The sequence below is a fragment of the Oncorhynchus masou genome, chromosome 19 (genome assembly GCF_036934945.1).
Source record: "Oncorhynchus masou masou isolate Uvic2021 chromosome 19, UVic_Omas_1.1, whole genome shotgun sequence".
Taxonomy (NCBI): Eukaryota; Metazoa; Chordata; class Actinopteri; order Salmoniformes; family Salmonidae; genus Oncorhynchus; species Oncorhynchus masou.
Window position 1 is genome coordinate 25,543,960 of NC_088230.1, and position 16,988 is coordinate 25,560,947.

At 42.5% G+C, this 16,988-nt stretch overlaps 1 protein-coding gene across 3 annotated transcripts in view; it reads left to right on the forward strand.

The window, feature by feature from the left end:
• The window catches only part of LOC135506060 (ephrin type-A receptor 7-like), a 77,329-nt gene that overhangs the window by 45,082 nt on the left and 15,259 nt on the right, over nt 1–16,988 (forward strand). For 2 of the 3 annotated variants that reach the window (XM_064925437.1, XM_064925438.1), the window contains exons 6-8: nt 14,574–14,698; nt 15,782–15,950; nt 16,603–16,714. In XM_064925437.1, the coding sequence (XP_064781509.1) occupies nt 14,574–14,698; nt 15,782–15,950; nt 16,603–16,714 (406 nt within the window). Of the gene's footprint in view, nt 1–14,573; nt 14,699–15,781; nt 15,951–16,602; nt 16,751–16,988 lie in introns of all 3 variants that reach the window. The other variant, XM_064925439.1, reaches the window with a different exon arrangement.

Below are 16,988 nucleotides of genomic sequence, written 5' to 3' on the forward strand. Positions count from 1 at the left end.
TGGATGACAAAAACATGGTTTTACTTAATACTGCTGGAGAAACGGCTTAATTACTATCTTGGTGTCTCAAATTCTATTTATTCTGGTAGTAGACTAGACAATAGTCTGTGTTGGGGATACATTATCCTTGCATGATCAGATTCAGCCTTTTTGCTATTCTTTGTGTTTGTTGTTTGTTGTGATAGTGTGGATGTGCACGAAGCTTTGGTGAAAAGGTGCTTTCTAGGTTCCTCATGCATAAAACCACCATAAAACCACCATATTTCATAGTGGAATTATTAATATACATGTATTTTTATTTGAAGAGATCTTGGGATTGTTTTCTGAAAGTATTCTCGGAAGAAAAACGATATAAAAAACTTGAAAGAGCCGATATCCCCAGAGACTGCAATAATTAAATGAGTTAATTAAATTCTCCTCAAATGCTCTCGTTGTCACGCCACTGAGTAGCCATAGCCAGCAATACTGTCACATAGCAGCTAGACTAATACACTTTGGCAAGACCATATTGTTTCATGCTGTGGATACTGTAGATTAGAGGTTACTGGCTGATACTGTGAGACATACTCCTTGCATGGTAGCTTCATTGGGCTTGCTGCTGCAGGTGGGAGCAGGCTGAACCCCCAGACTGTCAATACGGTTTTGTTAGTTTGTTACCTCCAGATAATTGAAAGGTAGTTCATTTTCAATTGTGTGAACATTCCTGGTATTTACATAATAATACGGCAACATCCTCTAATTAGCTGGTGATTTGTGGATTTGCTAAAGAAAACATACAGTGTGAAACAAAGAGAGGCAAAATCTTCTGTCTGTCAGTGTGCAGTGTGGGTAATTGGGAACAGGGTTTGGGACAAGCTCAACAAACTGAAAGCAAACGATAGTCCAGCCCTCCCACTAGCCCTAAGCCTGTTCCTTACTGTCTAACAATGCCCAGAAATCACCAATTACTGTAATGGCAAATCCTGGCCTCAATACACAAAGGCTGAGAGAAGTGTCACCTGGTTGATCTTCATCAACAAGGTTTACTTGATCTCTCAATACAAAGCTGCTCAGTCACTAACTCCCCTATATGCACAGCATTTAACCGTCTTAGTCCAATTTCTGGTTATTTTGTTACCCCATTGGGTTCATTGTTAGGAGAATGTTCTATCTGTGTAAAAGCTGTTTGTGTGCTCTCTGCATTGCTGGTGGTCCTCCCGGTTGTCCTCCCAGTGTAGAATATCACATCACAAACAGTCTCACCCGCTTACCCTTCACTCCCTGCTGCCGCCTAAACTAAATCCACATCGAGGCTGCATGGCCAAAATGGAGAGTGCATGGGATATGGATATGAATGGCTGGACTAACTGTTCTTTAGTTTAATAGTGAAGGATTAAGGCAATTCAGACTGATAAACAAAGAAAAGGCTGCAGCAGCTTTTTAATTGTGCTGTTTGATAAATGGCAGCTGCGTTAGGCCAGGCATTTTAGGAGACAACACAATTAAAAGTGATGTAAAGCATTGACTACTGATTAGTTCCATGTGGAGGGCTGAGAATTTGATTTGACCAGAACACATTTTCATTTGTAATAGATTAAGGGAAGTACTGTCTTCCCCCTCTTCTAAAGACGAACAGGTCCACAGAATCTTGTGCTCTTAATGTACTGGCGTTCTCTTTGAGAAAATAAAATGACAATTCCGAGAGAAAATTTGAAGTAAGTCAAGATTGGGGTTTTTGTATCTGGCAAAGCTCCAAACTTTAATCAGGCTGACGACTTCAAAGGCCTTGCTGCCGGCCTTTCTATTTTCACATTTCAATACATTCCACTGGCCGTGTTCCTCCTTTCATAAATCCAGAGAAACTGATTCATCTGCCAAGCCTAGCTGAGTTTTATTGGGCCATTCCCTGGGTTTGTCATTTTAAGCAACTTGCAATAACTTCACCACAACGCCATGAAAACGTCTCGCTTTGATTCCCAAATTAGAAAACATTATCCAGCTAATGGAGCTATTACAAAAAGTACCCTCAATGATTACTTAATGAAACACGGTATGCTACCTACATCATGCTATATTTCATGAATACCGTTAGTCCTGCTCTTCTGTGGGCACATCAGAATCAGTCTCTATAGATGTAGCTGGGCTGACCTCTGCAAGAATGTTTCTCAACTTTGAGTAAGATCTTGATTAGTAGCTTTTATAACATTTACCATTCAATATTTATCCTATTAGTCTGTGACTTGTATTGTTCCAAAGGGCCATAGATTATTATGTAGATGATCAATTGTTTTTAGGGCTGTTGGAGTTAATCAGTTCATCAGTTAATCAGTTAGCTTTGTGTCGTTTTAGTGCACCATTTTGTTTTTGTGTGATTATTTGCATTGTCTGAAAGTACATGGAAACTTCCAAAATGCATAATATATACAGCTAAAATCTACAATGTGATGTAGAAACAAGTTGACATTGAGGTTAAAGAATGTGTGCTTTTTAAATTTACCTGATTTTGCTAACCATTACTTTAAACAAAATTAAGACATTAATATTCTTGTAATAAAAAAATCCTTAAATTACACCTCACTTTGAGCAAATTCTGACAATGCGATTAATTGCGAAAATAATTTAAAAAAATCATTTGACAGATCTAATGCTTGCTTTATATCAGAGATGAATTGCAGTCATCTTTTTCCTACATTGAGGAAAGAAGAAAGAGTCATTACAAAGTATGTTAGAAGAGTTAGTAACCAAATAATGCTCTCATAAGATAAACTCTGAAGAGTTCATGGAACTGTACAGTGTTCTGAGGGATAATTACCTCAGATAATGATGCCAGTGTAACTCATCATGATCCTTGTCAAAATGTGAGAACGTATTCATATTCACACACTCACACCTGCTCTCCCTTGTATGAGCAAGATGTTGATCTGAATACCAAAAAAATACTACATTTATAATACCCCATTACTATTTACCAGACTTGTGTAGCAGCAGAATCATTTCAGCTGTTGTGTTGAGAGATCCATTGTTTTCCTGAGAGCTGCGGTCTGGGGGAATGAGTCTAACCAAAAGCAGTTCAGGTACTGAATACAAACAGAGAGGAAAAGACGAAGCGCAAGGATTTACTCCGCCCAAAAGCTGTCCGCATGAGATAAGCCTGTTTTTGTATGGAACTCTAAGAGAGAGTGTTGAATTACCTGAGGCTTTTTTGATCTAATAGAAGTTTCGTAATGTTTAGGCTGTTACAAATATACTGATATAAGTGGATGCACATGGCATTCTGGCAACTTTAAGAAAAACAACTTAGTTGTGCCTGTTGTTCACACTTGTATCTGCCCTCTCATTGGCTAGGATGGTCCTACCTCATCTCGCCTACCTTCAATCATAGCGGACTTGTAATTCCATTGTTAGAGCGAGCGGTCACTTGGTTGTCAATATAATAGATCATGTTTGATACAAAACAACAACAAACAGATCATATCTTCCTACCTCAGCAGATATAACCTCCTGTGGTTCTATTTCCTGGGTCAAGGGTCATACTACTGTATATAGTATAGCTTAGCCAATATCCACCAGCTGAAAGGTTGGGGGCAGCTGCCTCCAAACCCCTCGCTTTATTGTTATTGTCATCCCACCCAGAACAGTGTTGAAAAGGCTTAGGGGGGTGCTTTCTAGGGAAATGGAGCTGACCTGGCTATCTTCTGGGTATTATAGTGGTGTTGCGCTTCTCACGGCAAACTGAAGCCGATTTGTGCCCAGTGATTATGGCCAATCACATGCTCTGGAAGCTAGCGGAGGCGAGGGGAGTAGGGCGGTGGAGGGACAAAGGACAGTCTCACTGGTCTTTGTAGGGTAGAGAGAGAGAGAGAGCCTCTCTCAGCAGTTCAGGGTTCAGCTAAGCAGCCTCAGAGAGACCCTTGTTTTAGAAGGTAGCACATCACTCAGCACAGTTTAGGTTGAAATCAGCGAGTGTTTCCATGTAAGGAGAGAGAAGACAGTGGTGGGAACAACCAGCTCTTTCTCATTCTGTTCAATTCATTTCCAACCTAGGGGTGGAAACAACGTAAGACTTCAATAAGTTCTAGCACGCCAAAACAGGTTTTACCTGACACTTTATAATAAATCATGGTTACAGTTGTGATCAAAACAGATTGTTGCAAGCTGGGGAAATGTGGCAAACCAACTCTGAAATTGTCTCCAAAGCCAGGAGTTGTAATGTTTTGCAGTGTGATATGAGAAAGCCCCATAGACACAGAGTCATTGGATTTCTCTTTATATGGTAATCAGACATGACTCATAATCAGTTACTGTTTCTGTTTAGCTAATATAATACATCATGAATAAATATGGCTGGGTGGACGGTCACATCTAAGATCATCAACGCATCTACATACAGTACTTTATTCCCTGAAGAACTATGTTTGGAGTATGCGTTGAAGTGTAAATTGAGCACACACTGTCAATGTAAGTGCACGTGTCTGATTTTCTCCATGCCCTGTCATTTTGTTTTTGACTGACCATAAGACATCAAGCTTGCTTCACATCGCACAGATGAATGATAGCTCACCGGCGATGACACACAAAAAGCTGACCTCTAAAACTATACTGTGACTAAGCAGACTGTTCCGCGCAATCTGTGTCTTAGCTGTCTGTATGGCTCAGTGGAGGGCGGGTTGAGGGCTGTGGGCTGAGTTTGTCTGGGTGTCCGAGGCAGGGTTTACTCATCATGACAGCTGCTGCTGCTAGTATGTGGGCCTTCCCCATCATGTCATTACTGGCTGCTTGGAGTTTGGTGGGCCTGCCAGCTCTGTCCCTCAACGCTCTGCACACTAAGCAGATTTTTCTCCCGCATGGACAGGCGCGCTCACCTGTCACGGGCGGACTGAGTTCTGCTCCATCCTACACCCACTTGGAGTATTCCTCCCACTACTATGTTATGTCATCATCACCCGGTTTGCGACAGAGGTAGAATGAGGTGGCAAAATAGGAGGTAGAAAGACGGAGTTGTGACGTGGGCATTTATCTGATTTGTGATTTACAGGCAGACATAAGAGAGCTAAGCGGCAGCATACCTCCCCTCTGAGAGCGTGACTGTGACCTGTGGCTTGATAAACAGTAAACTGAGAGGGTCAGAGTTGTTGTGAAATCTACTGTGGTCGGCCATGTCGTTAAATGAAATGACTTTCTACTCTTTTTTTGTCCGTCTTTTTCAGTTTTTTTGTTTTGCCTACGCTACAACAAACATTCAATAGTTTGTTGAATAGAACCATCTCCCCACTTATCTCACTCTGTGAGTCTGTGATGTCAAGTTTGTTGACTGATCATTTCCAGTCTGCTTGCCAAACCAGAAAAAACACTTCAACCTCAAATCCGTGATGTTCAAAAAAGAAAGTCTTGATTATTGTGCTGCTCCTGCTTTATCTGTTGACAGACTCAGGTAGTCAGTACACTGGCCACAGCAGCTCCAGGGGTGATGATGATGTCTTTATTTTCCAACATATCGAACCCCTGTAGCTTTCCAAAATGTCTCAAGCAGGCAGGGTTATTTTCCACACTGGGGAGAGATGGTCTGCCTTTGGCCTGGAATCCACAGGTATGGACCTGACTCAGTGTTCTTATACAGTGAGAGAAAGAGAGACCGAGAGAGGCAGGGAGAGAGAGACAGAGAGAGGTCTGCCGGCTTGGCTTAGAGCTGTTGGCAGTCAGCAGAGTGCGTCCAACCAGACTGCTCAATGCAAAATTACAGACTTGGCTGGAGGGGCTCTGGATATGATTTCCCTACTATGGATGCTGTCCAAGACTGTGATTAAAGAGCATATGAGCTCTGATTAATATGATCATCTTGGTGATGACAGAGGTATTTCTATAATAAATAGATCTTTATGATGCCAACCCTCGGTGATCATATGTTCCCCCAATTCCTGCGAACTGGTTTTGTGGTGGTTTCATTTGGCATTTGTATATTCGCCGTGCCGATGCCAAACGTAAGATGTATTCACCGCTGATCAGGAAATGAGGAGGTCTAAGACCAGCAGAGCTGCCGTTGTAGGAAGGCATAGATAAGTGGCCATAATGCTCCAGACCCCGAAATAATAGTCGTGCCTCGGGATTCCGACACAAGCTAGCCCCATCACCCTCCAACACACTGCATTTTATTCTCTCTCATTTCAATCCCCTTATGGCTCGGTTGTCCAATCAAGGCTTTAGATGCATGCGCCGGGGGCCTGGGGCTGTGCTTTGACATTTAATAGAAGCGACGAGGAGGTGGAGGGCCTTGTGGCTGGTTAGCAGTGGATCCTGTAAATGTCCACAGTCACAGTCAGATCTACTCTTAGGAACATTCTGCCGTGTGCGCCGCTGCTGTAATCTGCCTCTGTGCTTTTTCAATCCAGAGCCTTTGTTTTATTAAGATAAACGATAAAGCCACTCTGTATGCAAACACATAGGCTTTCTCTGCTTAGGCCTGTTGGTGGATTTGAAAAGACAGGCCTTGCAGCTGCCTGCAGCAGAAAGGTCATTGAGGCAGGCGATAAGCAGATCCAGGTGTTGTACATTACTACATTACCACCTGTCCCACTACTTTCATTCCTCATCAGTTGTTTCATCACCTGATTCCCTGTGATATTCAGTGTGCTGAGCAGGATTTAGATATCATCATTAGAATACGACTCACATCAAGGGATTTGGATGAGCATGGCCGTGGCATATTGTTCTGCCTTGAATTCCATGGATCTGGCCCTGTACATCTTCCAGGGAGGTTCTGTTCTGTACTCCGACTGGGATTTACACTAAGTGAGTTCAGATGGAAAACGGACTGGAACAAAAAACTAGATTCATTTACAAAGCCACAGAGATCTCACCCTGTTTTTTACCTTACATGTATTTCCGACGACCGCCCGTAAAACAGGTTGGTATTTAGCATCGTTTACATTCTTCTCCTCCCACATCCAGGATTGCTGTTTATTGTCAGTCATATCTGGATTGCCAACATCAGTCAACAAAAAGCCTTATTTGGCTGCAAGTAAAACGTATTCCATTAAATTGGCCTCTTGTATTCCCCTTGGTGTGAGCAGCAGAGGATTTGACCGAAATACGGAGCTGAATTACACATTTTATGGCTCTGTTATTGCATGTTAAGAAGCCAAATTGGACTTCAGAGGTGAATGCAGGTTCTTTGTGTTGTGTTGTGTTTTGTATTGTCCTATATAGGGCAGAGACAATACCAGTATCGCAATATTTTATCCATTGCCAAAATTATTTGGTCCTTTAAAACCTGCTGTGTGTAAAATATTGTGTGCTTTAGCTTGGAAAATAAATTCATGTGACTCTGGATGACAACATAATGATGTTTGTTTCCAACATTACGGTTGTTTTCCTAAAGAAGTAGGAATCCGCTTCGTGTTTTGTTTCCTTGCTAACGAGTATCGTGATAGTGGTATCGTCCCAGGCCTAATAGTACATGGACCCTTGTTTACTCCCTAATAGTACATGGACCCTTGTTTACTCCCTAATAGTACATGGACCCTTGTTTACTCCCTAATAATACATGGACCCTTGTTTACTCCCTAATAGTACATGGACCCTTGTTTACTCCCTAATAGTACATGGACCATTGTTTACTCCCTAATAGTACATGGACCATTGTTTACTCCCTAATAGTACATGGATCATTGTTTACTCCTTATGTTACAGCATCTTCATTTTTCTTGGTTCAGACTTTTATTCACATTTATTTACATTTAAGTAATTTAGCAGAGTCTCTCGTCTAGAGCGACTTACAGTAGTGAGTGGATACATTTTTGTACTTTTTTTCCATACTGGTCCCCCGTGGGAATGAAACCCACAACCCTGGCATTGCAAGCGCCATGCGCAACCAACTGAGCCACACGGGACCTTATTATTGGCTGTGGTTCATTAGCCTAGTTGACTGTTATAGCCAGGGAAATGTCCTTATGAAGACAGAATTATTTGGGCCGCAGGCCTTGAAAACAAAATATTGACTTATCTTTCTCAGACCATTAATGTGTACTATATCACTGGCACCCAAGAAGACATTTAGGCTATCATTCTTCTATTTACATCATCATGATCCTGAAGTTGATGATACAATTTTCCTTTTACCTTGAAACATGTCAATATAATTGTTTAATATTGTTGTGTCTCAGCAGCCACTAGGGTATAAATAGGAGCTAGATGCAATGGTCTGGTCAATCTGAGGAAGACATCAGCTTGACGTCGAAACATCAGTCACCTGTCCGCATTCTGTACAATGGATTAAAGTGAGCAATAAGAAATCAATCTCTGCCTTTTTTTGTTGCGCGCTTCAACTCCTTTCAACCAGGAAGAGGCACTTTAGGATTATTTTCTTGGTAAACCAGTCTCTTGGTGACACATTGTTTCTCTCTTATAAATCGCTCTCATTTTAATAAGTTTTTGTATTTATTTAAATGTTATTTTATCTGACCTTTATTTAACTAGGCAAGTCAGTTAAGAAGGGCAAAAAGGCCTCCTGCCAAAAGGCGAAAGGCCTCCTGCGGGAACGGGGGCAGGGATGAAAAATTAAAAAATATATATAAATATAGGACAAAACACACATCATGACAAAAGAGACAACACAATAAGAGATACCTTAGACAACAACATAGCAAGGCAGCAACACATGACAACAAAATGGTAGCAACACAACATGGTAGCAGCACAAAACATGGTACCAACATTATTTGGCACAGACAACAGCACAAAGGGCAAGAAGATAGAGACAACAATACATCACACAAAGCAGCCACAACTTTCAGTAAGAGTGTCTGTGATTGAGTCTTTGAAGAGATTGAGATAAAACTGTCCAGTTTGAGTGTTTTTTGCAGCTCATTCCAGTCGCTAGCTGCAGCGAACTGATGATCGGCAGTGCATCTCCAGGTAGGAGGTGATTCCATTCATGCTCTACATGAGGGTGGAGGACAAATATCTCCATGACAACCAAGCAGCCCCAGCTACTCTCCTATCCTCTTGGAGGAATTGGGGTGTGTGTCTCAGAGCTGCTGATGATAGGCTGCCAGCCCTGTTAGCCCTACTTCCTAATTTGGCCACTGACACTGAGCAGAAGAGTGTATTTTCAATAAGTGGGGTCCCTGCTGCCTAAACGATTATGTTACAAAGCTGACCAGTGATTTCTGCATCTGTTACACAACTATTTGGAGATTAGAACAGAGTTCACACAGCATGGGACGACCATTGAGGGGCAGGTTTGAACGGATCGGACTCCCTGTCAGCTCACGATGGAGGGTCAATGATGCACACGGCACTGTCCATGTCAGTGAGTATGAATATTAAAGGGGTCTGGACCCATTTCCCCCCCACTGACCCTCACACTCACGGCACAGTTCAGCACAAGACTATAGTTATTTTGTTATGGTGGGTGACACACAGGAAACCTGCTGAAACGCCAGACATAAAATTGGCCAATCGAGAAGTTATTCATCATTGATTCAAATTTTGGTCAGAAAGCTTTTATTAGATGTTGTAGACACAGTATGCCATTGTTACCACAGTATCCTGATGTAATATGAAAGAGCCAACCTCCTCTAAATCAGTTTCTGCTAATTACTTTGAAGCAGAGGCCCCTTTGACCTCCCTGCATGCCCAGCAAAGGTGCCCCTAGTCCAGCATTGTCATAATACAGGTAGTGGTCTGACTAGCTAGCTAGTCTCTTGCTAACTCTATTTTGAAGCACACCACATCAAGGGTAATTTGATAAGGGTATTTATATAGGGATATTTTCACAAGGGTATTTTACAAGGGTATTTATATAAGGGTATTTTTATAAGCGTAATTTTATAAGGGTATTTTTATAAGGATAATTATATAAGGATATTTATTTAAGAGTATTTTTATAAGGGTATTTTATAAGGGTATTTATATAAGGGTATTTTTATATGGGTAATTATATAAGGGTATTTTTATAAGCGTAATTTTATAAGGGTATTTTTATAAGGGTCATTATATAAGGATATTTATTTAAGAGTATTTTTATAAGGGTATTTATATAAGGGTATTTTTACAAGGGTAATTATATAAGGGTATTTTATAAGGGTATTTTATAAGGGTATTTTTATAAGGGTATTTTATAATGGTATTTTATAAGGGTATTTTTACAAGGGTAATTATATAAGGGTATTTTATACAGGTATTTTTACAGACACTCTTTTATACGTAGCACTCACACTGAATTTGAATCAGGGTAAATATAGAGATGATCAAATGAAATATAACTCACAGATGAATAAAGACATTCTAGCTTTGGCTTATTATCTATATTTAATGACTTGTTTGAAAAGAGAAGGAGATTGCCAAGTGCTGGGAGTGAAAGGAGAGAACCCTGGTTCTGCTGTAGGTGCTGAGCAGAGCTTGGGAATTTCTCTGTTACAAAGGACTCCACTCAGCGATGTCATCCACATGAAAGCTGAAGCCTTGATCCTTCTACAAAATGAAAGCGTTACTTAACGGGGCTGAACAATTTACGTCTGCTGTGGTCGCTCTCACCATCTCCCTCCCCGAACTCTAAGCGGAGGTGACAAAGCTGTGAGCGGTGGTGGCTGGGAAAGCACATTTCCGTGTGTGGCTCGTCGCGGCAGGCAGTGGAGCGGGCGGATGAAGGGCGCACACCAGTGCAGATCGAGGCCCACTCGCCAATCCCGACAGTTCCCCCCACATTCATCAAAGGCTGGGCCTATCATTGTCTGAGGTTTTTATTTTCTGAGTCACTGAGCCTCTACTGCTTGCTCTGAACACAAAAGGTGAATTCTCCTTCTGTCTTCTTTTCCATGTCTGCTCCCAGAGTGATTGAAGAACCTTCACTACTAGGCTGGTAGACCCAGTCTGCTGTTTCCAGCCCAGGCAAGACTACACTGTCTCCCAGCCAGTTAGGCTATAGCTGGAAACCTAGTTATAACAATGAGGGAGTACTCCCACCTCTTACACACACACACACACACACACACACACACACACACACACACACACACACACACACGCATGCACGCATGCACACACACACACACACACACACACACACACACACACACACACACACACACACACACACACACACACACACACACACACACACACACACACACACACACACACACACGCACACACCATCTCTACTTCCCTTCGTCCACTGCTTCAACATCCCTCTCTCTCCTGGGTGCCGCCAACATTTAATACCAGGGAGTTTTTCTCTCCTATGTGAGTCACAATGTCAAATAGGAAGTATTGGGGATTATGTCATAGCTCATTAGTGTCAACCCTGGGACCATACTGTCGCCGATCTTGATGTTTTCATAGAGGCTCTCAATCTATTCAAATTGAGATCCTTAAGTGGGCCATAAATATCAAACTTGTGGTCATGACAGATTGAAATCTAGAGGACAGACCAAAAACAACGTACTGTGTGTAAAATATGTCTGAGTTGGTTCCTGTCTGTGTGACATCACACCCGTTTCCTTAGCCTAATATTTATATCATAGGATAACCCAATGTATGTTATCTGCAGGTGTTTAAAATGTTGAAATTACCTTGTTGTTATTAGATTTAATGTCTACTGTGCAGAGCCTGTTAGATGCAGCAATCTCCCACTCATTTTCTATTTAAATGCTGTTAAGTAACCATGGCTTTTAAGATAGTATACGTCATCGAGTACACTCAGTCAATAATGTGGGCGTCAGATACTCAAGCTTGACTTCAGTAGTTTGGTAATTAAAAGCAGAGTAGTTTATAGAGGAGCAGAAAGAAAGCAGTTTCTATAATGAACTGACATTTTCTCTGCCACTACTTCCGCCACTGTAGACTTACTCAGAACCTTCCGGCTGAGTGAAAGAGAAGCGGATATTAAAATCTTCCAGCGTAATGTATTCATAAAGGTATTCAAATGCAGCGCATGAGAGAGAGTGGGCTTCCGGATGAGTTAGCTTTACAGGGGGAGGTGTTGGGGGTCACTAATACATTCTCTAACATTGCAGACTGAGTGATTGCACAAACGCTTTCCCCCAAACAGTCACTTTGAGACGGGCATAACAATTAATAAATGTTCTGGTACACTAAGCCCCTCGGGTTTGTTAAAAGTCTTGTGGCTGTCTGGGTTCTGGTCTCTATAATGTTTAGTACGTCATTAATGGTTGTCACAGGGTGCTGCCTGAGTAATCCACAAGGGAGGAATAGAACAGTTTAAAGGAACATGCCTTGTCCGTATTAATAACCAACCCAGCTCCCTCACTCATTTTCACCCCTCAAACATTTGAGATGCTTCGAGGTCACTGCTACCCCTTCCTTTTTTAAATGAATATTGGAGAATTTACTTTTTTCTCTCCTGTGGAACAGATCTGCAAATGGTGTGCATTGATCTAATGATGGTACCTAGTGAAAACAAAACATTGCAGATATGTGCCACCTGTGGTTGAGTTAGGGAGGGAGGGAGGGGTGAAGTGGAGGAGTGAAGTTTGGATGGGCTGCTGGGTGACTGACAAGAGTCCTAGCAGAAGGCTCAGGGCCGGAGGGGGGTAAATGTGGAGGATCTGATGATGAGGCCTGCCTGAGGATGTGTCCCAAATGGCACCCTATTCCCTACATAGTGCACTACTTTTGACCAGGGCCCTTAAGTGCCCAAAAGTAGTGCACTATATATGGCAGGGATACCCAACTGGCGGCCCGAGAGAGAGAGAGAGAGAGAGAGAGAGAGAGAGAGAGAGAGAGAGAGAGAGGAGGGGCTCACAACAGTCAAAATCTTCATTCAATTTCCAAACAAACACACGCTAGAGGTGTCTTGAGGCTGTTCTAAACTTGTGGAAACTTAATCGTCCCAGTAACTGCGAGGCCATTGTGAAAACGATATATTGTTACCTTGCTTTGGTTGGATTGGTAGGATTATATGTGACATATCAAAACAGGGAGTTTGTGACGGGGTCTCTGGTGTCGTGTGCGTTACTGTCAGGAATGCAGATGAGCCCTAACAAGGTTTAAATCCAGCACCAGTCATTAGCGGGGAGATCATCTTAAAACAAATCTGGGGTCAGGCCCTGTTGGGGCCCAACAGCTCCGAGAGCCCCTCTTCCACTGGGTCACTAAACAGCATGACACATAGAGACATCAGCACTTTATCCGCTCTGAGCTCCAACTTCAACCTTCCTTCCCACACAATCAGGGCTCCTCCTCCTCCTTCCTATGCGAAATCCCTTTGCCTGCTTATTTCATGGACATTCTCATAGGATATAAGATAATAATTATTTATTTATTTCTTACATTTAAAAAAAACGCTTTTCATTATACAGAATAATCTCAAAGTGCATAAAATAATAAATAAAGAGAAAACAAGTGGAGACAGCTAGACATTAAGAACCCAGCTGACAGTACCAGGGACAAGGACACCAAGGACCACAGATATCAACAGAAAGCCCAGAGTCTGTGGTGCCTTCAGGTGGTCCGGGAGGGCAAGCTGAAAGCTGAAAGGATATACTCTACTGTATATTCATAACTTCAAGTTCAATTAGTATTTTCCATTTTCTGTGGAAGTTCTGGAGTGAAACCTTATGTGTCATAATTTGTGATTCTGAGAAAATAAAAGCATTGTTTCATTCAGAACCTAACTGGCCTTGAGTCATGACTGTGTGGAAGTAAGAGTATCATACACTAATCTGTCCATCTTCCAGCTCACACCAGCAATGAGCAATGCACGCCCCATCTGCACAAAGATTTGAATTCATTACCTTGAGTTTATTATCTTTGCTACAAAAAAACCTGCCTATGTTTACTTCTTCTTGCTTAACAATGGATATTCAAACATGTGGGAGAATTTAAATATTCAGAACTGTTACAATGTACAATTACAAGCTTAACTTCACAGCTCTTCACACCCAGTGCGGTAACAAGACACTTTAATTGTGCTGTAGAAGGGGAAAAAGAGACTGACTTTCAGAGTTTATGCTCAGTGCAACAGATAATTACTCTGCTATAAACCAGGTGTCGCGAGGTTACAGGTACATTTCACTAAAAGGATTTTTGAATGCCTCTGTCATTAGGGAGAATAAGTGCTGTCGGTTCGACCGCCATCTCACTGGAATTTATTTTACTTCATTGTAATATTCAGTATAATAATATATGCCATTCAGTAGATGCTTTTATCCAAAGCAACTTACTATCATGTATGCATACATTTTACATACGAGTGGTCCTGGGAATCAAACCCACCACCGTGGCGTTACAAGTGCCATGCTCTACCAACTGAGCTATGAAGAACCACATGTATTCAGAAGCCACATGTGGAAGTTTTACACTGACTGGGATAATGCTGTACGCTGTATGCACTGTAATTAAGAGGCGTAAACATTTAGGAGCAGCTGTGTGAATGGAGTGTGTGTGTGTGTGTGTGTGTGTGTGTGTGTGTGTGTGTGTGTGTGTGTATTTGTTTGTGTGCGTGCGTTTGATGAGTTTGAGAAAGAAATACACATTTAAACATGCAACCAATTGCATGGATAAAAAGTTGATTAAAAAAGATTGTGTGCAGAGTGGGTTTGCCCATCACTTATTGACACATCTTGTTCCAACAGCTCCCTCCCAAGTCAGTGAGGTCATCAGGGAGAGAGTGCAGCAGCGAAGCGTCCAGCTCTCCTGGCAGGAGCCTGAGCAGCCCAACGGAGTCATCACTGAATATGAGATTAAGTACTATGAAAAAGTGAGTGTTTTTGAGAGAGAGAAAGAGAGGGAGAGAGCGAGAGAGAGAGCGAGAGCGTGTGTGTTGCCTGTCCGTGTGTATGTACCTGTGTGTGATTGTGGTATGGCTTTGAACACAGACAACTTTGGCTCTCCCAAACCCCACCCCCCCCATCCCCACCCCCTCCCTATCTCTATCCTCTCCTTTTTAGTTTCATTTTGCTTACTCTTCACTTCACATTCTATCTGCATGCCGTTGCGAGTGGGATCGGCAGGATTCTGCCAGGAGATCCTTTGTCCCATAATTGCAATAATGAATGAGACGCTCATAAGATTTTAATCAGTCCCTGGTTCTTCACAGCCACCCACACACACATGCCAGGCAGCACACACTTTTTCATGCTACTCTGCCATCATTAACAATCTGTTTCTGTATCTTCCCTCTCTCCTTTCCCCCCTTCACCCCCTCATATATAATATAACCTCAGCTCTCGCGTGTCCTAAGTCTGAGCAGATGAGCAAGGTAGCGATGGGGTTGAGGAGGTTGAGAAGAGTGGGTTTAACACAACAAATCAAAGGGCTAGATTCCATGACTCCTGATGTTCCAGGCCCTGTTGGCCATGGCCTCTCAGGCTGCCAGGAATCAGTCTCCTGTGTCACGTACTGTAGCTATAGTCTGCCCAGCTGTAAAATTGGAAGCAAGCATGACTTCACTCCTAACAGGCTTTGGCATTCCATTTGGGTTTTTTGCAGAGCAAATCATTTACAGATCAACAACAAAAGACACAGTACACGCAGTCTGTAAAATCTAAACGGATTCTGAGCCTGGCATCATAGCTTTTTTTCTTCCTATTGGTTTGAGATAGAGAGTCTACACAGAGAGTAATTATTTAACCCCAGATAGGGTTAAATAGTTCATTAATAAAACTTCTGAAATCATATAAAAACACCAGACAAACTGAGGCATTCAAACATTTACAGACACATTCTGGCTGTATTTTGGTGTCTCAGATTGAGTCAATTCATTCATCATCGAGACATACTGTCTACGGTTGCAAATTGACAGGATGATTATAACACAAATCCTGTTTGTTCCTCTCTATAGGACCAGAAAGATCGTATCTACTCCACAGTGAAGTCCAGATCCACGTCAGCCACAGTGAACAATCTGAAGCCCAGCACAGCCTACGTGTTTCAAATCCGAGCCTTCACCACGGCCGGCTATGGCACCTACGGACCCCGCCTGGAGATCACTACCAAGGAGGAGGCCTCAGGTACCAGCAGAACACATGCACGGGCAGAGATGATTAGTGTGTAGACCTTCATCAAAATGTCACTGATCTCATAGCTCCATTTATCCCATTTAGAAATATGGTTGAGTATCGTCCACAAGGAGCAGTAGGTCCCAACTAAAGTGCCAGGGCTCAGAAATCATTACTCTCCTCTCTCGCTGGTGTTTATATAGCAACTGAAGTGACTTGATTTAAAATGCATGAATTCTCCCAGTCATACACCATGTGCACTGACAGTATAAAGTGCCTTAGCACCATTCTTTTGAGCAATTGGTGGTTTGTCAATGCAAACAGTCTAACAGCACAATAGGCTCTGAACGGGAGACAATCCAAACCGAATGTGTCATTGTTTCAAATGAAGGGCACCAGCATTACCATCTGGGACCGTTAAGCCCACTTTCTGAAATAGTGGAGCCGTGCATGCAGAGGTCCCAGAAATAGAACTAGCCTTCCGTGTCTCTGTGGTAAAGGGTGAGAAGGGGGTTATCAGTCTCCCTGCTCGCTACTCATTGGTTCTATTATGTCCTGCAGATTCCAATGCCTGATGTGCTGAATGTTCACACTGTGTGCCCTTTGTCTGTGTGTGTTTGTTTGTGTGTGTGTGTGTGTGCTTGCGTGTGTGTCCCTCTCCAAGCATCCACCATTGTCTCCAGCGAGCAGAACCCCGTCATCATCATCGCGGTGGTGGCCGTGGCGGGGACCATCATCCTGGTCTTCATGGTGTTTGGCTTCATCATTGGGAGAAGGTACGCTCTCGCGGGCCCCATTGACTCTCCACTGCTGTGAGTCTCTGCTTGTCAGTTAGCCTTTCTGTCACTCACAGGCCTCCATAGCCGTGGAGTCAGGCCACCACACACCACAGGCACCCATCGTCTATGGCATGCTGTGCTAATGGATTGTGATGCATCATTTTCCAGTCCTCACACTGTGAAGAACAACTGACTCGGTTTTTTGCATGTTTATTTTTTTGTAATGGATCCATTATAGAGATAAAAGTACTCTAAAATTAAAGCTTTTGTC